This window comes from Medicago sativa, chromosome 1 (assembly GCF_051527215.1).
Source record: "Medicago sativa cultivar Bolivia chromosome 1, Bolivia_mono, whole genome shotgun sequence".
Taxonomy (NCBI): Eukaryota; Viridiplantae; Streptophyta; class Magnoliopsida; order Fabales; family Fabaceae; genus Medicago; species Medicago sativa.
In genome coordinates, this window is record NC_140749.1 from 58,116,091 (window position 1) to 58,139,802 (window position 23,712).

The following is a 23,712-nucleotide window of genomic DNA, read 5'->3' on the forward strand; positions in this document are numbered from 1 at the left end:
GAGGACAAGACAAGTGGGAGGCATTTTGGATATATACATCAATAGTCATAGTAATTGATTGGATGATTTTTCACTATACTATCAATAATTAATCTTCAAACAAGGAACAGATTGATACGTTATTATTTTTTACGGTGATATGTTAAAATAATTTTTGCATTTAGTTATAAAATAAATGAAACTGAATATACTACTATATGAGCTGGACTTTCATGATAAAGTGCTTATGGGTCAATGAAATATGCAATTGTAAATAATATTAATGGGTGTTCTAAGCAACGGCAAAGCTAGCTAGCACCAGAAAAAATAATTAAATTATTATATTGAATTTAATTTATAAGAAAAAAAAATCACAATAATTTTACTTATATAAAATGTAGGGTTAAATATGCTTTTAGTCCCTACAAAATCATGAGTTTTCAAGTTTAGTCCCTATAAAATGTTAATGGTTTAGTCCTCCATAATATTGTAGTTTGTATGAATAGTCCCTATTTTGAAAACTTTTTATAAATAAATGGATACTCTTAGTCCTCCAAAATAGTCCCTATAAAATGCAAATATGGACTAAAAGTGAATAAAAAATTTGTAAGACTAAGCTTGAAAGCTTGCAATTTTGAAGGGATTAAAAACATATTTAAACCCTAAAATGTAAATCAAAGTAACACAAAAAAAATAAAAACTAACAATAGTAATTTATTAAAAAAAATTGAGTTCAACAAGACTTCAAAGAGTCAAATTTATCTTCAACTGACTTTGTCTATACTTACGATGTAAACCGGTAAGTAATTTTATTTTTTAGTTTTATCTTTACAATTTTCAATGTTAACAATATGCTCTATTTTAAATTTCTTAAGCGAAAATGTCAATATAAGATAAAATAAATCTATTAGACAAATAGTAATCTCTTAAATATCTTATTTCTCTTAACTTTACAAAAATAAACTCATTTAGAGTAGCTAATATATTTTTTTGGGTAACTAAACATAAAATATACTTACTGATACAAACAAAAAATATTTTTTGGTGCAGCCAAAGCTACCCTCCCTATAATACATAACTATGCCCCTGATTATAAGGAACGTTGGTAATGAAATATTTGAACATATATAGTTTAAGTTTTTTTATGGTTGAAAATTAACTTTAAGCTTAAACGTCATTGAGAGGAAGAAATTAAAATATCTTGGTGCAGACACAGTATTGTAGTTTAGTGGTAGACAAACTCTGCAATGAAAAGCTGCAATGAAAAGTGATTAGATTCGAAAGTGATTAAAGAAAGATCAGTTAGAGGGCACGAATAACCCGTGTGCGTTCGCTAGCAAACAAAGTACAGTATGAATTTTTTACAAATGCAACTTGCCCATATGTTTCGTACTATTTGTGTGTTGGAACACATTACTTCACGTGCCTAATTTTGAACCACGTCACTTTACGTTTTCTCTGACATAAGATTCCCTTTTCTTCAAGGAACCTTTTTGAGTTTGATACACTACAAAACTTTGTTTCTTCAAAAAAAAAAAAAAAAAACTTTAGGTACATCGAATTTTTTGTTGCATTTTTTATCGTAGAGAAACTAAACAATGGTATGTTATGTATGAAGATTCTATACTTGAGAGGGGGAACGACTTTTGAAGTAAAACTAAGAGAGTGGTCACAACCAACACCTTTACTCACTCCACATGAACATAGTTTCGGATAACACTTGGGTGACATAGAGTTAGGTGACATTGGTGACATTGGCCAATCACAATGTCACAATGCTTGTGAAAGAGAGAGAAACACAAGCATCGTGACATTGTGATTGGTCAATGTCACCAATGTCACCCAACTCTATGTCACCTAAGTGCTACCCCATAGTTTCTTCAATCATAGTGGTAGATGATTTGAATGAAGGCTTATAGAGTGAGAGGGTGTGGTTTAAGTTTCAGAAAAAAATAGGGTTTATGAGAAGTGAATTCGATTTTAAGAGTGTTTTACTTTGGTACAAAGGTTCTATTTATCGAATCACTTATGTGGTTTGCATGCTAAGCAACTCCACCTAAGGACAGTATGTCTTACAGTGTACCACATTTCACTTAAATGAATTGTATTTTAGGGTGTAGTGTAATATGTTTTTCTAATTAACACTAGTGCATCATAAGATTGCACCCTCGAATAAGTCTCACTTATTTATTTAATCTCTCATTAATTTTAAATTAAATCTATTTAAAAATATTCCCAAGACACTAAAATATTTACCAAACACTTTAATACGATTAAGGTTCCTAGGAATATTTTTTTTGAAAACTCGGTATCCGATCCAAGAATCGACTAATCCGAGGGGACCAATCCCTCCGCCCACTTGCGGGGGCCCCGTTTAAAGCCAGAGCAAGCTCTGTATGGACTTAGCCCACCGAAATTGACACCAGAGGGAATCGAACCTGAGACCTCTGGAGGAGCAAACTCCAAGATCCCAAGCCAACCACTAGGCCAACCCCAAATAGGTTAGGTTCCTAGGAATATTAGTCTGAGGATTATAAATTTAATCCTTGAAACAAACACATATTCTGTATTATGAAGAAAAATGAATCCCTAAAGCTCCACCATCCAAATATCCTCTATTTCTTCCATTTACCATTCCTTATTTTCCAAAGTCCTTCACTCCCACCCCCTCCAAACTCGCAAACAACACACACATGTCTTTCATTTCCTCCAATGCTTTGTTTGGCAACTAGTAAAAGACATATGTTTTCGCACGGGTCACGTAACATTGTGATAATTATATAAAAATAATTAGATTGTTAATATTGTAGAATATTTATAGATATTAAATGAAAATTGTGAGTATGAATGTAATGTCTCTATTAAATATTTTCTCTTATATATACAAAAAAATATTAAATAGTTGAGTCACACCAGTTATGAATTTTATTTGTTTATATATACGAAAACAAATTTTTATGTAGATAGATGAGAAAGTTGATATAATAAAATTTTTAAAACTCATGATTACTTTCAAAATCAAAATTAAAATTAATGTAGTATTTATATTAAATAACTTTTTATTTTATATGCAAAAGACTGTTCAATGTTTGCACCGCACCCGTTGCAGATTTTATGTATTTATATATGCATAAATAAATTTTTATATGCATATATGAGAAAGTCGATATGATAGAATTTTAAAAACTCGTGACTATTTTCAAAATCAAAATTAATGTAGTGTTTCTATTAAATAACTTTTTATTTTATATGCAAAGCATTGTTCAATGTTTGCACCCCACTCGTTGCAGATTTTAAGTACTTATATCTGCATAAACAAATTTTTATATACGTATATGAGAAAGTCAATATGATAAAATTTTGCAAACTCGTAACTATATTCAAAATATCAACATTAATGTTGTGTGTCTATTAAATTTTTATTTTATATTTAAAACTAAATATTTAAACCGCACTCGTTGAATATTTTATATGCTTATATATGCAGAAGAAAAACATTATGTACCAATATGTGATAGTTGATATGATAAAAATTTGAAAATTTGTGACTATTTTCAAAATATTAGCATTATCGAATCACTTATGTGGTCTGTTGTTGGGTTTTATTTTATATTGTGTATATTCGACAGGTAAACGAATGTTTAAAACTGCAAAATTCTCTAAGTCCATGATTGAAGTTGCTGAGTTCGACAGATACTGAGAGCATTCGACAGAAACCACCATTCGACAGGCAATTAATTTAGTAAAGAAGTTGGTTTCAAGTGTCCAAACATGTGGAATGCATGCAGTTTCTTGTCGTAGAAATGTAGTTTTTGGCAGTTTAGTTTTCCAGTTATTTTCTCTATGTATATATAGTAGTTTTTCATAAGAAAAAGGGGTCACAGATCACTTATAGAATTCTAGCACTCAAAGTACCAGCGTCTAGAGAAAAGAGTCACAGAATGTAGTAATCTGATTTGGAACCACATTTACTTTAATGCAATGCAATTTACTTTTCTTTAAGTTTCTGCATTTAAACTTTTAAGTCTTTTACTTACATTTTCTACATTGATTTCTGTCGAAATGCAGTTATCTTCATGCAACCTATGAATACGATGAACATTCATACATTTTCTGGAAAAAGATTGCACAACATGTAATAATCCTAGGATTTCTGGTTTAATCCTGCTTGTAATAATCAAAACTAGTCCCATTGTTTACCAAAAATACCGGTAAACATCTGCATGCTAAGCAACTCCACCTAAGGACAGTGTGTCTTACGGTGTACCGCATTTCACTTAAATAAATTGTATCTTACGGTGCAGTGTAATATGTTTCTCTAATTAACACTAGTGCATCACAAGATTGCACCCTCGAATAAGTCCCACTTATTTATATAATCTCACATTAATTTTAAATTAAATATACCTAAAATACTTACCGAACACTTTAATATGATTAAGGTTCCTAGGAATATTATGAAGAAAAATGAATCCATAAAGATTCACCATCCAAATATCCTCTATTTCTTCCACTTACCATTCCTTATTTTCCAAAGTCCTTCACTCCCTTCCCCTCACAACTCACAAATAACACACACATGTCTTTCACTTCCTCCAATGCTTTGTTTGGTAATTTGGATGGGAGGGGAACGAAGAACTTTGAAGGATGGGAGTATATAGTAAAATGGAGAAATATTTCACATTTTTTGAAAGAGTAATTTTTTAGAGAATGATAAACTAATATTTATGATTAATATATTTTTAATTTTAAAAATATTATAACAACATAAATTGAATTTGAAAAATTCATATAAATCCTCCCCCAACACAAATTTTGAGTTCCCCAAATGAGGGGATTTTGTATTATGAATAAAAAATTAACACCTAAAGTCTTCTCCTTCCAATGTCTTCTATTTATTCCACTTTTCCAAACTCTCCCCTCCACTCTAAACTCCTAAACAAAGGTTAAGAGTGTGTTTGAATGAGAGAATGTTTTGACGGAATTCAAATACTTTTGGATGAATTTCATTGTTTGAATGATTATTTGGAGAATTTTCAAAATGATTAAATTTATGAAGTATTTTGTTAAGTTAAAATTAGAAAATTTCAAATGACACTTAAAAGTTAAGAATTTCAAATTTTCTCATTCTTATATTTTTTTTTAAAATTTTCGTTTTGGCCCTTACATTTTCCAAAATTACAAAAATGTCCTTGAGACAAAAAAAAACTCACATAAAAAAGATTTTAATTCCATAACCAACTAAATTACTACCCACTCACTCATCAAAAGCTTGTATCTTCAACAAAAAATCCTTCTTGATCTCCCATCTTCCCCGCATTTTGTATATCCTTTTGCCCCATCCCATAATCTTTTACATTTGATCGGGTTCACTTCCATCAATCAAAAAGTTCGAGTTCGTTGAATTGGTTTTAGGTTCGTTCATTTTTTGATACGAGGAACACACATTCCACTGATACGAAGAGGACGCTCATACATCACTTTCTTTTGCAATTTGGTTTGACGTCCTGAGTTGGGTTCGCTTGATTGTATCATGGTGGCTGAGTCTGTTCGCTTCATATTTCAGTTCTTCGTTTATGTTTATTGTGTTAATTACCCTTTAGAGTTGGTCCTAAAAAGTGTAGTTTGTCACTGACTCTATTACTTTTAAAGGTTGTAATTACACTTTTGTTTGATCTCACTAGATTAGGTTGACGTCCCTAATTGTTTGTACTTTTCTTCATATTTAATATATTTTTCTTCGCTTAAAAAAATCTTTTATATAATTATCATTATCATATATATTGAAAAAAAAAAATACTGAGTTGACTGTCAAAAAGAAAATGTGCTGAGTTAGTTCGCAATTTCGAGATGTGCAGCGAAATTGATGAAGAAGACAGGGGTAAAGGCGTAAAATTGTAAAAAGAATCACTTTCTATGCGCTTTCTCTCTTTCTTCTTTCTCTTCAAACCAAACAGAAGAAGGTTAACCTTTCTCTTCAATCTCTTTCTCTTTCTCTTATTTCAACCAAACCAAACACAGTGTAAGGGTTTAGTCGTGTAAAGAATCGGTAAAAAGCAGTTTTAAATCCGAAGCGACGCCGTGACGGAACACCTCCTTCTTCCGCAACCAACAACAGCGGCGACACCGTCAACCGCGATGAGATGAGATTTGATGCTCCTCGGCGCTTCTCTCTCTGGTAATTTCAATTGAAGGTTCGTTCACAAATTTCTTCCATTTCAAATGCTAAATTGGTTCATTCAATTTCATGCATTGCATTTCGATATTCTTTGAATTTTTATATTATGTGTGAAACTGTACTAAATTAAATTGTGAATATGTGATGGTTTTATGACTTTGTTTGTTCACTTCTGGATTATATTCATATGCTAGTAAAATATGCTACTTTGTCCACTGCGTTTGTTTGTTAATTTAATTGGAAAGCCTCCAAGTAAAATGATTGATAATATTAGGATCAGTTTTGTATCAAGTCGAAATATGAAATGTTTGTGTTCACTGTGTTTGTTAATTTTTCACTATGATTGTTTTCCTCTATGGTAACAGTGATTTTTCACTAATTTGGATTATAAACTTGTTTAGTTCTTCTGGCACTCCTACCTTGGATGGGAAAGGTTGTATAATATATTCAAGGCTTGTGTTCTCAGAGAAACTTGTTGTTTTGGATTTGAGTAGTAATGAATTGTCTGGTCCTATTCCTAGTAAAATTGCAGAGACCATAGAGAAACTTAGAGGAATTACCTCTTTGTTGATTATGCTTGCAGCTTATCAGATTTGCTTCTTTTTTTTTGGTTATATAGTGATTTGATCTTAATTTATGATGTTGGTTTACTTATGTGTAATGCTGCTGGCAACATTGAATCAATGTCAACATTGATCTTAAATAGTTCTTATTCAAACTCTTAATTCATTTTGGAGATTTTTGTCAAGATATTTTAGTAAAAATTGTTTGGATTGCTTGTAGGAAAAACTGTTTGTTCCTGTTAACAGTTCAGTTCAAAGAATATTGTAAGAGTTCAAACAGAACTGGAAAAAAACCATTTAAGTTAACATTGATTCAGTTCAGTTTTTTTTTAAACGAAACAGTTCACCATTTTGAAGTACCAGTTCAGTTTGGTCTGTACTGTTCCATTGTAGTTCAGTTCAGTTCAAACAAACTGAAAACCAGTTCAGTTCAGTTCGGACACAGTTTTGGGTCTGAACTGAACTTTGCCCATCCCTAGTTAGAACTCCGGTGACATCATCCAACGTAGCAATTTCGGCATTTTTGTCAGCTGAGCTAGGACTTGTGCACAACAAACATCATATTTAACTACTCTTTTTTCACAGAGCTAAGAATGAAGTCATTTAAAATCTAATGGATGCAAATTGTGATATACTCATCATTAATCACTAATCAAGGGACATATTCCCCTTTTTAATTACATTTTTCTACAGATAGGGGAATTAAAAGTTCATTTAAGCCTACAATAAACTATAGACTATGTTTATCCCCGTGAGCTTAGCTCAGTTGGTTGGGATATTGCATATTATATGCAGGGGCCGCGATTTGAACCCCGGACACCCCACTTCTCCACATTTAAAATGTGTGAGCTCTAGCCACTAGGCTACTTGACCAAAAAAAAGAAGCTATAGACTATGTTTGTATCCAACATGTATCCTATGCGATGCACGGGCGAAAACATTAGTTGAGAATAAAAGCTACACAAATAAATTTTGCCCCGTCAAATCCTTATTTCTTATTTTTCTTTTCTGAAAAGAGCAGTTCACACCAAAACCCTAATTTGCTTACATCAAATTAAATTCAATCAAGAAATATGTGCACATCCCAAAATGTTATTGATGGTATTTTGATTTCGAACAAATTAGGGTTTTTTGCCCCTTTTTACTTTTTATTGTTTTTGTTGTTGACGTTGAGATCAATGCTTTACTTTTGGGGATTTACGTTTATTGTTTTAATTTCAAAGCTGAACTTGATTTAGGCTATTTTTTAACATCTGATTTTAGTTATACGATTTGTTGAAGCTACATAATGACATGAAATTGCATTTTAGGTTAATCAAGTGAACTTGAGAAAATTCCGAGCGTTGTCGTCGCAGTCGCAGTAGCAGGTAACGGCTTCTCACATTTGAAGTATCTTTGCTGCTTTTGGTTGCTCTCTTCCTGCTTATGTGGATGGTCATGTGAAATCTAGCATTAACGGCATATAATATTTTATTTTGATTTGCTTGATTATCATTAGCATTTATATCTGTGGCTATTGAGATCCTCTTGGAACTTCTCTCATAATCATGCTGATTGTATGGTGTTTATTGTGTTATGTTCATATTGTTGTTATGGTTTTCAAGTATCACTTTTAAAATGAAATTTTTGTTTTTTCTTGTTGTGCTTTCAACTGTAAAGTGCTACATCCAATATACTAAGTTTAAATTCAATTTTATTGTCCCTTCATATTATAATTAGGTTACTAAAATTATGAATTAACATATTAGTGGGCCTAAAATTATTTCAGTTAATTTTTCTGAGATGTCTTTCTTAGCTCATTGAAATCATTAATCTTCGGACATGGGTTTCATCTGCCTTATTGGTCCGGTTGTTTGCTAATTTCTCTAGAATTTTCTATTTTCTGCTCATTTAAATAGAACTCAGCATTCTATTTTCACCTTGTAAACTGGTCCCTGTGATTGATAACTTGATAATTGCAATGGTTAAGTTCAAGTGGCAATGCCTCCTCTTGAATGAGTGATTAAATTATTTTTCCGTGGACTTCACATTTTAATCTTTGCTGCTTTTGGCTGCTCTCTTCTTGCATACCTTCCAGATCTGCAACTTCTCGGTCAACATTAGTTGCTTGTGTGGATGGTGATGTGAAATCTAGCATCAATATGACATATGCTATTCTCTTTTGATGGCTTTTTTTTTTATCACTAGCATTAATGTTTTTAGATATTTGAGATCGTCATGGAACTCTTCTGATAATTGTACGGTCTTTATTTTGTATATGTTCATACTGTTGTTTTGGTTTTCAAGTATCACTTTAAGATTCAGATCGTTGTTTCTTCATGTTCTGCTTTAACTGTTAAGTGCTACATTCACTATACAAAGTTTAAATTCAATTGTATTGCCCCCTCAAATATTATGAATTAATTTATTGGTGGGCCTAAAATTATTTTTCAGTTAATTTTGTCTAACTGCTTATAGAGGTTGGGTGCGTGAATAATATTTGAGAAAATTGCTAATTAATTTATTTGAAATTGTCCACCTAGGTAAAGTAAAGGGCATTTACCTTTCACAAAAGGGATTAAGGCGTTGTTTATCAACAGAACAGGGTTTTAGCTTGTCCAGGGTTTGAATATCAGTTCTGGGATTTTTTGAAGTTCACCTGCAATTGCAAACAAGAGAGTAATGGAAGAGGAAAATGAGAACCTAACTATTGCCACACTATTTAATATCAAAGAGAAAAAGAAGAAGAAAAAGAAGAAAAAGACGAAGGCAAATAAAGAGAGCGAAAGAGTTGCTGATGATTCTGCTACAGCGGCAAATGATGAAGGTGGTGGTGGTAGTACCAGCAGTGGTGCTAACCCTAAGGTTTCTTTGTTTGATATCTCTGTCGAGAATTTCTTTGAAGACATGGACACCATTGCCAAACTCTGTGGGGAAGAAGAACGCAACACTGCTGTTGAGCAAAGCGAGATCAAGAGAATGTTTTCTTCCGTCACTTTTTTAAGGTATGATTGTAAAGAACTAATTGTTTCATGAGTTTTTTGAATTTGTTGCTGTTAATCTGTTGTGAAGAAATGGCAAATGTGTTTTGTTCTTGAGCAATACGATTTGGTTGTATTATCGTTGAATATGTATCAGCTATGATGCTCTGGATTGACAACTATGATATATATCATGTAACCTCAGTTTGTATCACTATCGCCTAATCAATCCTAACCAACTCTTTGAGTTGGTTATAAGGCAGTGCTAGTCTATGTAAGGTCTACTATATTCTACAGTTGAGTTACATGAGTGTCTCTAATAATCATTGAATGACTAAGTGGTTCCTACAATTATGTCTATCCAATCAAATATTTACTTGAAGAGGGAAGGGAAAGTTGGATTAAAATAAAATCAACTTTGAAATTGTTTCTTTTTTATGAACCGAATCTTTAAGTTGGGTTTCGTGAGATTAAAACATATCTTCAATATATTGACTATATAGTTTTTAGAAGTTTCCAAACAACCCCTTAATTTCTTTTTTTGGTTGACCATTAAATGTGCAGAGAATGGAAGGATTTTAAATATCCATCTAAAAGCATTAGGTTTACTTACGGAATTGGGAGCTCTGAGTGTTATGAGAGAAATGATATCAAAGATGACATAAACTTACCTCAGTTTTCATCTGCCACTGTTCCTAAGGTACAAGTCCTCCTATATTTTACTCTAATTTAATTGTTTGCCAGGCATGAAGTTATAGTATATTAAGTATATATTTTGCTTTTAGGTTTAAGTTATAAATTAGTGATAACTAGACTTTCTAGACATTATCATTGTGTGTGTTCTTTTCAGCATAATATGCAAAAGGAGGAGCAACTTGGGGATGCCAAACCTCAAGAATCCAAGTATGGTTTGATATTAACTTATTTTGTCGTGGTTTATTCAATGACATTTCTATGGAGTTTAGTTTTTGTTTGTATTATTTTTCGCGTAACACTTATTTTTTAACTTGCTGATAAGTTAAGTATTTTGTCGCTGATTATTGTTTAACTTGGCTAAACACTTTGTTGGAGCAGAGACTTTGTGATGAATGTTGGAGGTTCTGTATGGGCATTAGATTGGTGTCCTAGGATGCATGGGGAGCCTGATTGTTCAATTAAATGTGAGGTACTTCGTTTTGTCTTTGTTTTAGACATATATTGAACATTTAATATTAGTTCTTTATATTGTTTTGTTGCTTCTTTGGGAAGTCTTTGAAGTTTGAATGCAATATAAACAGTCAATTCTGTCTTTTTCATGGTTCTGAGTGTGATGTTTCATACGTTGAGGGAGATTTTATTTGAAGTTTGATGGTGAGGTAAGGGGCACATAGTATATGGCATACCAGCGTATTGTTCTTTTAAGAGTTAAGGGTGATTGCTCATTTAACAATGAATTTTCCGAATGTGTGAGTAGAAGTAGCAGTAAAACATAGTGTACGGCATATATTATAAGCAAGGGGCACATAATTGTAGAATAGAAGTGGAAATTGTAGACCATAGCATACCAAATTCAACACAATTTAAGAATTTTGGATCCATGAAACAAATAACAATGAAACAGAGCGAAATTAACCTAAAGGATTCAAGTGGGTGAGATGCAAAGGGGCTTCAGCCTGCTTTGTGATCGAAAATTACTTCTCAATTTTAAGAGAATTTTATCACACAATTGTAAGATCTGTAAATCAATGAATGCGTTAAAGAGAAAGTTTGGGTAGCACATATTTTTGAAAAAATGGAAAAACACTGCCTTAGGTGGTTTGGACATGTATTGAGAGGTAGAGAGATCTAGAAATTTTTTATTCCAAACTGTTAAAAGGATTTAGATTTAAATGGTTTATCACTAGAAATGATTTAGGAGTCATTATAAAGTTGTTTGACAGTGTTGTCAATCTCAGATAGTGGATTGTTAAAATTCCTCTCAGCAATAGTACTATATCGCCACTATAGTCGCTATTTGATAGCATTTTGTACTAAATAGTATACCGGGGAACAATTGCGGTTTGTCCAAATTCCACCACGTTATAGTGGTATAGCATCACTGTTGCTGCTATTATCCCCTGTGATGTGGGTAATTCCTTTTTGTCGTTCACTTTTTTTGCTTAAGTAGAAAACTGAGTTTTCATATCAGTACTATCTTCCTCACCATTTTCTGTATGCCAAATGTCAGATGTCATGGACTCAGCCTAATAGCTAGTTGACACCATGTTAAATTACCACCTGGCTTACCTAAATCCTTTTGTTAATTATGATGGAGACACTGGTAAAACGATGTCATGATTACATAGCAGCAAGATTAACAAATTTATTTTAAAATTCTGCAATGCTCTACATACTACCTACTCCATACATATACCTATTTGGATAGTTTTGTGGTCTGCTTTCTAATTGTGTGTCTGCACCTATATTCATATATGTAGTAAAATGATGCACTTACCTTTGTTCCAGACTTGGAAGTAGGAAATAATTTTCATTTTCTGCGACTGTTGTACTTAAATGACCTTCTTTCTGATACTTGGTTTAGTTCATTGCTGTTGCTGCTCATCCGCCTGGTTCATCTTATCACAAAATGGGTGCCTCACTTACTGGCAGAGGTGCCGTGCAAATATGGTGTCTTCTTAATATCAGGGAACACAGCGAAGAAGTATCATATCTCCCCGGGAAGAAGGGAAAAAAACCTAAAAAAGACACGTGCACAAATGACAAATCGATAGAAATAAAGAGGCCTAGAGGAAGGCCTAGAAAGAATCCTACTGAAAACAACGAAGCAATATCTCCTATTACAAACAAGAGAAAAAGAGGAAGACCAAAAAAGAATCCAACTGTAATAGCAGTGGATAGTACAAATTGTGGGACCAAGTACATAGCATCTGGTAGTGTCTCAAATGGGAATAATGAAAACAATGAAGAAATACTTCGTATTACATACAAGAGTAAAAAAAGGCCTAAAGGAAGACCCAAAAAGAATTCAAAAGATGGAACAGTGAGTGATCCAAATTGTGAGAACCAATTTGTTCCTCTTACTGTTCAACTTCCAGATTCAGCTGAATTTATTTCTCCAGATGTAGTTCCTGGCAGTTCTGATGAACATCATTCACAACAATTTTCTAATACAAAGGGAAAGAATGCCAAGAAAGCTGCTGCGAATACAAAGGGAAAGAATGCTAAGAAAGCTGCTCCGAATACAAAGGGAAAGAATGCCAAGAAAGCTGCTTCTGCATACGATTCAGAAACTCTTGTTGCAAGAAGTAGGTTGGATATTAATCATAGGGAAAGAAGTTGTAGCCCAGATACAAGTAGGCCATTATTGATTCAGTGTGAGAATGAGGCAAATCATCAACCACATGGTAGCCCTGTATTGGAACCTCAAGCATCTACTTGTCCCATTCCACAAAATGTAGCATTGCCTAGAGTTGTGTCATGCCTAGCTCATAATGGAAAGGTGGCATGGGATGTCAAATGGAGGCCTCTTAGCAATCTTGATTCCTCATGCAAGCATCGAATGGGATATCTTGCTGTCTTGTTGGGCAATGGATCTCTGGAAGTGTAAGATGTTTTGGGCCTTATTCTCCATTTTCTGTTTCATGTTCTTGGTGATACTTGAATGATTTCTTTTTATTTTTGTTGTTGTGTTTATATGTTGCTATGAACTATCATCTTTATTAGATTTGAGGTATTTGAAATTTGGATATTTTAAGTAAATATTGTTCTAATCGTTATACTATGTTGACTGTGTGTCTCTGACATAACGACCTCTCCTGAAAAGTTGAATAAGACATAATGGACAAAAGACAACTACTTCAATAGACAATTAGGGTTGACAGTTGGTATATTTTGAATAAAATGTGACACAGCCTATGGAACATAAGAAGTTTTTCTCAGACCAATGCTTATCATAAAGTAAACCCAGGTCAATGTTATGATAAATTAAACTTAGAAGATTTAAGATTATAATGTAGTTTTTTTTTTTTTTGAATAAATTATGTAGTTGATTAAGCTAGTTATCTTTGGTGTATTCCAATTGTTGTCCAGGTACCTATGCTGTAAGTAAAATTACATAGCTTATTGTTATGTTAAAGCTGAAATTGAATTGTACCAGCAAGTAAATAGTTGCAATAGTCACAACCGATTCTTTTCATGTAGATTCAACTAGGTTTTATGTTTGCCGTTGAAATGGTTGCAATGGTCATTTTACTGTTAGAATAGTTGCAATAGTCAGTTCAATGTTTTTATTCGTCAAATTCATGGTTTATTTTTCTTCTTCTTATCTGCACAAAATGCAGACATTTAGCGACAAATTTCTGATTGCCTGCTGCACAAAATTCTGTTTGAAAATAGAATGTTTCCAGTAACCCACAATGGTACCTCAAACGACAGATTGCAATGATTTTTCAATCAGAAGAAATCCCTACAAGTTACAAAGATCCGACTTGTCAGTGAAAGATACCCCTCTCTCACAGATCCAAAATAATATTCATCCCCTTTCCTCCCCCACCTACAACTACTGATAAGCACCCAAGCACTTTGGAAACCCTCCTTTAGAAGCTAGCTATTAGTGGGGGTGAACCAAGCTGCTTAAGTGCTCCACTAGTATCTCATACTACTTGATTTGGTACCTAGGCACCCCATAATCTCCAAGTCCCCATCATAGCACTGCCATTGATAAATTGTTAATTTGTTCATTAAAATTTCAGTGATTGGTTATTCTCAACAAAAGCAATTTCCTTTTATTACTATCTGTGATTTTGAGGAGCTTATGACGTGGATGACTTTTGTTGTTGCTTCATTATACTTGTATCAATTGCAGGTGGGAGGTTCCTCTTCCTCATGCACTGAGAGCAGTTTATACGCAGAAGGAGGGCACAGATCCTCGTTTTATAAAATTGGAGCCTGTATTCAAATGCTCAATGTTGAAACGTGGCAGCTTACAGAGGTAATTTTCCTCTATTCTAACTATAACGGACATTAAACCCATCTACGTTTTTGAACAAATTAAAATGAAAAAACATAGAGCTGCTGCCATAGTGGGGTTAAGGAAAGGGTTGGATCCATTACGGGTCTTTTGTAGGTAGCCTTATCTTGCATTTTTAAGAAGTCGATTAGATGGCTCAAACCTGTGATCTCCAGTTACACGACCGCATATTCCACCAATGCATTGAGAGGTTCCTTCTTTTCAACAAATCTTTGAAGAAAAAGAATTCACGAACACATTGTTGATGTTTGTTTTATAATTATGTATAACAAATTTGTAATAGACATTGGAACACAAATTAATAGGCCAAGTGTATCAATAGAGAGAATTCACAAATATTATAATGCTAATGCATTATGCTTGTAAAAAACAGTGGACCTGCATAATAGGGCTTGTTATGGCTTGGCACTGAATTAGAAAAGTTCTATATAGAACACTCTACTGTGCTGCTTAGAAAAATAAGAATACTTTGTAGAAATGGTACTTTGCAAGAATGTTAAATTTATATAATGCTATATATATTGATCTATAGCCCTTGAGTAAAAAAAAAAAAGATTGTCAACAATTGTGCGTTTCATGAGTTGTGTGCTGCAAATGATTACTGAAAAAAATGTCAGTTTTATTTAAATTTTTTGGCCAGGAAAACTTAAAAACATCAATTTTAAAAGAAATCGCAATATTTAGATCTCCGTCTCTGCCTTACTGAATTGAATTTTCTGTTTATAATCCTCTGCCCACCATTAATGTTAAAAATTAGAATCACTTAAAAAAGGTGGCTTGTAATTCGTGTTATTGACAACTTGTCTTCTGGTTGTTAAATTCATGCAACTGAAGAATGTGTTGTACACAATGCTTTTTAATATATGTTTTTATAGACTGGCTATGTTGTTTAATTTACTATGTTCTTTTGTTTCACAGCATTCCACTGACAGTGGAGTGGTCAGTTACTCCCCCTCATGATTATTTACTTGCTGGCTGCCATGATGGAACGGTATAATTTGCACCTAATGTTATCCAATTTATGCCTTCTTTTCCTTTCTTAAATGAAATTTACCTTGCTTTAGTAATATGGAATAGAGGAGCAACACTAGGTAAAATTTTTGTAAGATAGGTTTAGTCAAAGTGAGATTTCCTAAGTGATATAAATCATAAATGGTTATCTGTGTAGGGCATCCAGTGGGTATCATGTTGTCAATGGGTTCTGTAGGGAAGTAAATATAGAATTTGTCTTTGATTTGGCTGCAGCTTTTGATTTTACTATATCTAACACTTATTTTCGAGAAAGGAGCATCTTATCTTATATTGTATAAAAGCGGAGTGGTCTAAGGGAGCTATAGGGTGAGGTGCTTTAAAAGGTGATGAGGGAAAACGTCATGGTCAAAGACCAAAATATCAAGAAACGGTGGAAGAGTTATTCCATTGAACTTTTTAATGAAGGACTGACATTTCTTTGAACTCAAAATATCAAGATTACTTCTACTACCACAAAATTTCTGAAGTAATAGAGGCACCGAATTGTTCTCCATTATATGGAAAATGGTAGTCTACTAGTCTTAGATGGTTTGGGCATGTGAGGAAAAGCCCACTAGAAGCATTAGTAAGAGGGGTTGACTAGATGGGAGACAGCTTAAGAGACAATGGAAGTTCGAAACAAACTATAGGCCAATCATTTAAGAGAGGTTTGGTGATAAATGATCTATCTTTGAACTCAATACCTGACAGCATATTATGGCGTCAAGTGATCCATGTAGCTGACCTCATGTAGTTGGAAAAGGCTTAGTTGTTGGTTGGTTCATCGTTTTAATAATCATATAATACATACATCTGTGTGTCAAAAAAAGTTTATCTTTTTTCCTACACCTTTATGTAATAATTCTGTATCTTAAATCTGTTATGTTTCGCTGTATCATTACTCTTAATATATCAGTATATTGTCATCTGTAATCTTTTTAAACAATCTATGTTACTAAAATAAATTGTTTTATATGTAGGTTGCTCTGTGGAAATTCTCTACAAATTCTTCATCTAAATGTGATGGTAATAATTTTGCTACCCAACGTGTTCTTACGTTTATCTAGTTGGGGTTGCTAAGGAAGGGAGCTGTGCTGGGAAATAAATTTACTACATATGAGTGATAAACTATTGTCCATTGACTCAGTTGTTTATCTGCAGATACAAAGCCTATACTTTGTTTCGGTGGGGATACCGTTCCTATTAGAACAGTTGCATGGGCTCCTTTTGAAGGGTTAGTGATAATTTAACCTTCTCAGCCAAAAGACTGATGTGAATGATCTAACTGAGTGTGTGTTAGAAACTGATAGTCATAATTAGGAAACTGAATTGAATACTGACTTTTATTGAATAATTCTGTTTAACAGTGGCCAAAATATATTCATATTTAAAAAGGGAAATCTGGTTTGTATAATTGCAAGAGATAGATTAAAGGAAAATCAAAGATAGAATAGATACAACAGTTTCCTTAAAGAAATTTGAGAGCCTTGGTCTCTCCATTCCAAAAATTAGAGAGCTTATTCTCTCCCCCCCATAACCCCTGAATAGTTACCCAATAATCACTTTCCCCTTTCCTCTCTCTATTTATTCCTAAAGGCAAACAACATAGCTGACAATTATTACAAGTAAAAACAGTAACCAAGCCATAAAAATAAAAACATTACTGACCATAACTGCTATAATTTATATTTGTTCTCTAATAAGAGGTTTAACAATATGTTGCTCTTAAAGTACATCTTTAAGAATCAAATGTAGTGTCTATTTAAAGATATGTTTTTATATATGTATACGATTTTCACTTCTGCGTTCCCTCATCAAATTCATTGGTAAATAAGAAGAACTCTAATAGATACTGCAGCTAAAACCTAATCTATTTAATTCCTCCAGATGATTTATTTAACTTATTTCTTTATTGTGTGTGTGTGCGCGCTTTTGAAATCACTGTGGAGATTGACTATTATGCTAGGAATCAATTCTAACTAACTGTCTTCTTTCTTTAATCAAACTCTTTCAGTAATAATAAAACTAGCATCATTTGTGTTCAGACATGGTTTGCAAGGCTGCAATTTTCTTTTCATTGTGTAGACACGCACCCTTGTTTTTATGAAGATTACTTCAATAAACAAGGCATTGGTTTATTACACCGACAAATATCTTACATCTGAAATGAGCTATATTTACATCCTTTGACGATCCTCTTACCTTTGAAATGTTTAATAGTATTTGGTTTTTTGTTATAATGTTTCAGTGATCCAGAGACTTCTAACTTAATAGTAACCGCAGGACATGAAGGCCTCAAGTTTTGGGACCTACGGTGAGTTTTTTTTTTTTCCTTATTTCTTTTTGAACGATAGGTATTTTCTTACAATATCTTTGTATTTGTTGAAATTTGGGCCTAACTCATCCTTACAAAACCGGCTTGTAAGGTGAGGATTGCCTCTCTTTAGAAATTCTTGTCAAGAATCATATCTATCCAGTGCGGGACTTGAGTTTTTCTCAGTAGTGTTATACTAGCAGAAAGACAAGCATTGATGTGCCCGTCTATACGCTTTTTTTATTAAGCATTGTTCTATGTATATTTATTATGTTTTCTTGTATAATATATTTGTTTTAACTTTATTCAACTTCAGTTTTATAATATCAATGTTATCTAAACTTATCTAAATTTTAGTTTAAACAAAAATTTCTGTTGTATGTTTTGAGTTTAAATTTGGGAAAGATTTGTGTTGTTAAAGGTAATCTTGTAACAGAAAAATCTCCAACCAAATTTATTAACTAGTCTTGGAGTTTCCTTTAATTATGGTGTAGATTTATATTTATATTTAAATTTGAAAAAGAACATGGTTGTTAAGGATGGCCCTTCAAAAAAATATGGTTGTTAAGGATGGCTTTGTCATGTTAAGTTAGTTACCTTTGGAGTTCTCTTTGTATATAGATTGGAGACTTAAAGTATCTTAGTTTATCTCCCAAAAACCCTTGCTAACAACCAACTTGTTGGGTGGACCAGCAAAATTGGTATGCTGTGCATATATCTCTGAATGTAGATCCAGAATGTGGACCCTCACTCTTGCCATCTCTTCATTCACTTGGAACCAGCTAAAAACCCAACCCAACAACATTAAGTGATCTAGAAAATCAAAATGTCGGTCATATGTCTTTAAAAAGGGTAATAATAGACTAACAACAGGACTAATAATAGCAGGATAACCTGAATGCTCTGAGTTCTGACAACATTTGGTTCTAAGCATGTTCTGTGTAACATTACTACTGCTGCTGAAAATAGCTTATTGCAAATTTAAAACTGATGGCACTTTTATTTTTTGTCTGTGCTGCTGGAAAAAATGTTTTTTCCTACTTCAAATCACTTTTTTGTTGCATTTGACCTGTGATCAGAATTGCTTTTATTTGGTTTTAGAATGTATTTTACTGCTAAGGAAAAGTAGTAGTAGGTATTTAGAGTTTTTGTTGACTGCAGAACCCAGCTAAATTGCTTAGCACTTTTTCTTTGTTTTTATCTTTTTGTGAAGTGGCTATTTACATTCTACATGCAAATAATGTTCTCTCCATGAACCTTTAGCTGGTAAACTTGACTTGTATATACAAATATAAGCATACATATGTCTTCTTTAATATTGCATCCTCTTGAATTTACTCTCAATTCATTTGCATTCTTAATGTAAGCATTGCGAATGAGTCAACTGGAGAGTCAATATTTCTTTGTATTATCTATATGCGCATGTCTTTGTTAGCTTTGCTGTCTCCTTGATTAGAAATTACAACTATTAGTATCTCTTAATTTATATTTGTACCTTCAGCCTTAGAGGCTGTTAAACTTGTTTCCAATGGTTTGCATCATGATGGAAATTTATTTGTAGTAATCCATTTCGTCCTCTGAGGCTTCTCCAACCTTCCCAGAGAATCATTTACAGTCTGGATTGGCAGTCAAAGCCAAGGTAATCCATGATTTTAACTGGATCATATGATGTCTGAGCTCGTTGTTATAGTTAACTGAGTTATTTTGTTTATGCTTTTGTAGCTGTATCATTATGTGTTTTGAGGATGGAACAATGAAAACCATTAGCTTGGCGAAGGCTGCAAATGATCTCCCTGTCACCGGAACGATATACACTGGAAAGAAACAACCTTGGTTGCATGGTACTACGTATTCATCTTATGCCATTTGGAGTGTTCAAGTGTCACCGATAACAGGTACTGTTTTCGGTATGCATTACTTCTGTGATGTTATCAAAATGGATCTTGTTTCTTTTAGAAAAAACTGGGTTTAGATAAACTTGCAAGTTGCATACTATGAAAAATACGGTGTGGCGTAAAGCATCTGTTAGTTTTGCTCAGTAAACAAGCTATCTAGTAATGATATATATTAAGTTGTCTGAATATCATAATGAGCTACTTAAACAGCACATTACTGTTACTTAACCATCTAAATGACCTGTTCTATAATAACATGTCAGGCATGGTTGCATATTGTGGTGCAGATGGTGCTGCTGTCCGTTTTCAGGTAAGAGTAGCATTTTGTTGGAGATATACTTGCAATTACCAGCACCTCTTCTGGCGTGGTATTAGAACTTTATATGATAGTCAAGATTTCAACCCTTGCATACCACTGTTTTAAGTTGAACTCTATTATTTTGACATGAATTAAGAAATACAAAATAAATGACAGTGAGCCCTTAAAAGAAATGACTCAATGAGGTACTTAACTTACGACAGTTATCTATCAGTGACTGATATCCCTCATTTTCTTTTAAAACTGTGAGACGTGGATCTTTTGCCTTGGTATGAATTTGAGAGGACTCCAGTTTTCGTTTAGTTGCTTCATATATTCCTCAAATTTGTAGTTGTAACAGAATCCTTGATTAGGTACATGAATTTTCTCCACCAATCCATCCCAGAATAAAAATAATTATGACTATGAGTTTGTTTTATGTATTCAGCTAACAACTAAATCAGTGGAGACTGATCATTCGCACAATCGACTTCCATTCTTTCTATGTGGATCAGTGACTGAAGAGGAATCAACTATCATTGTCAACACTCCAGTATCAAACTCTCCTTTCCCATTGAAGCTGCAAGAAAGAGGCAGATATTCAGAATCTTTCCGAGACTTATTATCCAAAAGCAGAATTGCGTTTAATCAAATGATAAAAGCTTCTACTGATGATTGTCAGATTTTAGGTCAGCCTTGCTAATTATGATGTGATTCTAATATGATCAACTGTCGTTATTTTTTGAGAATATTCATCCAATCTTCAATTTGTTGCAGCTCTTTGTGATGGTGATAATATGGGTTTGGAATCTGTATCTGAGGAAGCATTGTCTTCTCGGGAGCAAACCAAAAGACCAAAACTGAGCTGTAGCAGAAAGAAAAAACCAGCTGAAAGCACAGCTCTTGCTTGTAGAGATGGTGCACCGACAAATACTCCCGGAGTTGATAATGAAAAGCCGGATTCTGGGACTACTCCCGAAGTCTTTCCTCCTAAGATGGCAGCATTGCATAAAGTGAGATGGAACATTAACAAGGGTAGTGAGAGATGGTTGTGCTTTGGGGGAGCTAATGGACTTGTACGTTGTCAGGAAATTGTTTACTCTAATATTGATAAGAAAATGGCCTTGAAGAGATGATAGCGTTTTATCCACGTAAATTTTAGGTCTTGAGTTGCCTTAGATGTGAATATGTAAATATAGATCAGACATCACTCAAGTTAAAATCGTAGTCAATAGTGACTAGTCAATCTGTAAAAACTTATTATCCTCTGGTATTGACCAAAAAAAAAAATTCCCTCTATTAGAATTTTTATTTTTATTTAACTTCATAATTGTTAAAAACTTTTAATTATACGTCTTGACCAAAATAAAAACTTTAATTAAATGTGATCAATTTTCTTGATATTGTTAAAAAATCTACACTTTCAAAACTACTCTTTGTAGGAACTTATTATATGAAAAATAAGTCATTAAACATAAAACTTATTTAATTTGGAATTATTTTAGGAATGACATTATTAAATACAATAAAAAAGTTAAATTTGTTTATATTTGAAACCATTGAGTAAGTAGTACAACATTTCAATATCATCTTAAGACACCAATGGTTGTTAATTAATTCAAGTAGTTTGGAGTTTAGTTTTTTTTTTTAGGAAAAGTTAGTCTTGCTTTAATTCTTTGATTCCTCGATACTCAATGAAATCTTCTTTTTGAAAAACGAAATGAATTCCTATAGTTCTATATTTAGTAATTCCTGAATTCTGTCTTCTGTATTGAGGATCATCGAAATAAGCAAAAATACTATTTCTATGAAAAATACTATTGATTACACTTTTGTGGTCTACACTAGGGGTGGCAAAAATACCCATGCTCACGGATACCCGTGGGTAAAATCCGTCACGGACACGGGGTGGGTAGCTAAACGGGTATAATAAACGGATAATTGACTACCCATCTTATTATATGGATACGGATCTACACGTCAAATATGGTTAATTTTGATTGTCCAACTCAAACTCAAGTTTTGAATACGTCTAACCAAAGTAATAAACGTCCCATTAAATTTGCAATTTTAAGTAATCATGTCCATCATGATCTAAGTCACTCTTCACTGTAAGATGAATGGTGTTCTCCTTCCACGTCAAAAATGTAGATATATTGATCTCGACGTGAACTAGCGGGATTTATTTGACTTTATCTTCTTTTTTTTTAAAAAACTAAATTTAGCTGCCACTCCAAAAATTCTTTCTCTCTCTTTTTTTTTTTTGTGTATTTCAAGATAATAGTATTTATACAATGGACTGGAGAGGAGAGCAAAAGATGCTAGCTCGAGACTGAAATAAAGAATATTCAAGACTCTTACACGTGAGTTTGTTTTTTCTGCTTTTGAAGTGAATGTTTTCTTATATTTTCATGAAAAAAAGAAAAGGACTCTTTTTTTTTACTGCAAAAAGAAAAAGACTCGAGAGACATAAAATTGTAGAATCACATGGTTATTGTCTCGTTGATTTAAGAATATGGTGACTTTTAAGGTGGTCAAATTTGCTTAATTTGTCTATGTTGGGCAAATACTCTCTTGTATCTATGATCTCCACCAAACTTAATTAAATTATGAAGAATAATTCCCATCTTTGTTTTATTTTATTTGCATGCATTCTATTGCATGTGACTCTTAATATATGGGAGAAATTAAATTGTTTGGCATTATTAAAATTGGAGATGGAATTAGATCTGAAGGCCACTTTTTTGCAAAGATGTCGGTCTTCACTTGATTACATATCAAAATGCCACTTTTGCATGGTAGGGCTAGCTTATTTGGTTGGCACTAATTCGTGTTTGTTTTATATCACCATCCCTTTGAGATTGGGTATTGGCTTGCTTATTGTCTTCAATGTGTGTGGTACAATTGACGGGTAGATTGTTGTGACTTAATTGGCTTGTCTATTCCTTGAATAAGAATTGTTTATCTCCTCTTGATTTTGTGTTTAAACACACTAAAGTAAAACATATATAATAACAATATTTAATAGAGTACGTCATTCAACTGGTATAAATAATGTTTTTTTTACAGAAGCATAAATAATATTCAACACATTCGATAACGCATTTTACAATACACTATTTTTGATTGGTTATAATTCACATCAGTCATACCAAACATATATAAGATTCACATTAGTGGAACCAATATGAATTTTAACCATAATTTCATTAGAAGTACATTCTACACAAACATCTCATTATCTCAAACTTTAACAATAGTCGTGCCTCGTGCGTGACTTTTAAAGTAGAGTCTTCAGTTCATATATTGATATTGATGCTGGTGTCACAATAGAAGCCATGAGACTACGAGAAACACAACCCCATCTCATAGTCATTGATATGTGGCCAATTTCTTTTTTGACTCAACGTGTGTGGCCACTTTTTTAGGGAAGCTTTAACATGGAACTTTATTTTGTTGTTTAATGAAATTAATGTCTAGTTTTGAAACTATATTTTCTAAGTCAT

At 33.0% G+C, this 23,712-nt stretch overlaps 1 protein-coding gene across 2 annotated transcripts; it reads left to right on the top strand.

The window, feature by feature from the left end:
- Positions 1 to 7,888: 7,888 nt before the first annotated feature.
- Positions 7,889 to 21,505, top strand: LOC146955757 (uncharacterized). 2 transcript variants are annotated; one of them, XM_085723585.1, is made up of 16 exons: positions 7,889 to 8,087; positions 9,243 to 9,704; positions 10,245 to 10,380; positions 10,531 to 10,583; positions 10,755 to 10,845; positions 12,241 to 13,262; positions 14,524 to 14,649; positions 15,607 to 15,679; positions 16,680 to 16,725; positions 16,861 to 16,933; positions 17,948 to 18,013; positions 19,575 to 19,652; positions 19,736 to 19,908; positions 20,172 to 20,218; positions 20,655 to 20,895; positions 20,984 to 21,505. In XM_085723585.1, the coding sequence occupies exons 2-16, from the start codon at positions 9,382 to 9,384 to the stop codon at positions 21,340 to 21,342; spliced, it is 2,907 nt and encodes a 968-aa protein (XP_085579711.1). In that variant the 5' UTR covers positions 7,889 to 8,087; positions 9,243 to 9,381; the 3' UTR covers positions 21,343 to 21,505. The 2 variants fall into 2 exon arrangements, with proteins under 2 accessions (XP_085579711.1, XP_085579716.1); XM_085723590.1 differs by having other exon boundaries at positions 7,960 to 8,087; positions 10,755 to 10,840.
- Positions 21,506 to 23,712: the final 2,207 nt, after the last annotated feature.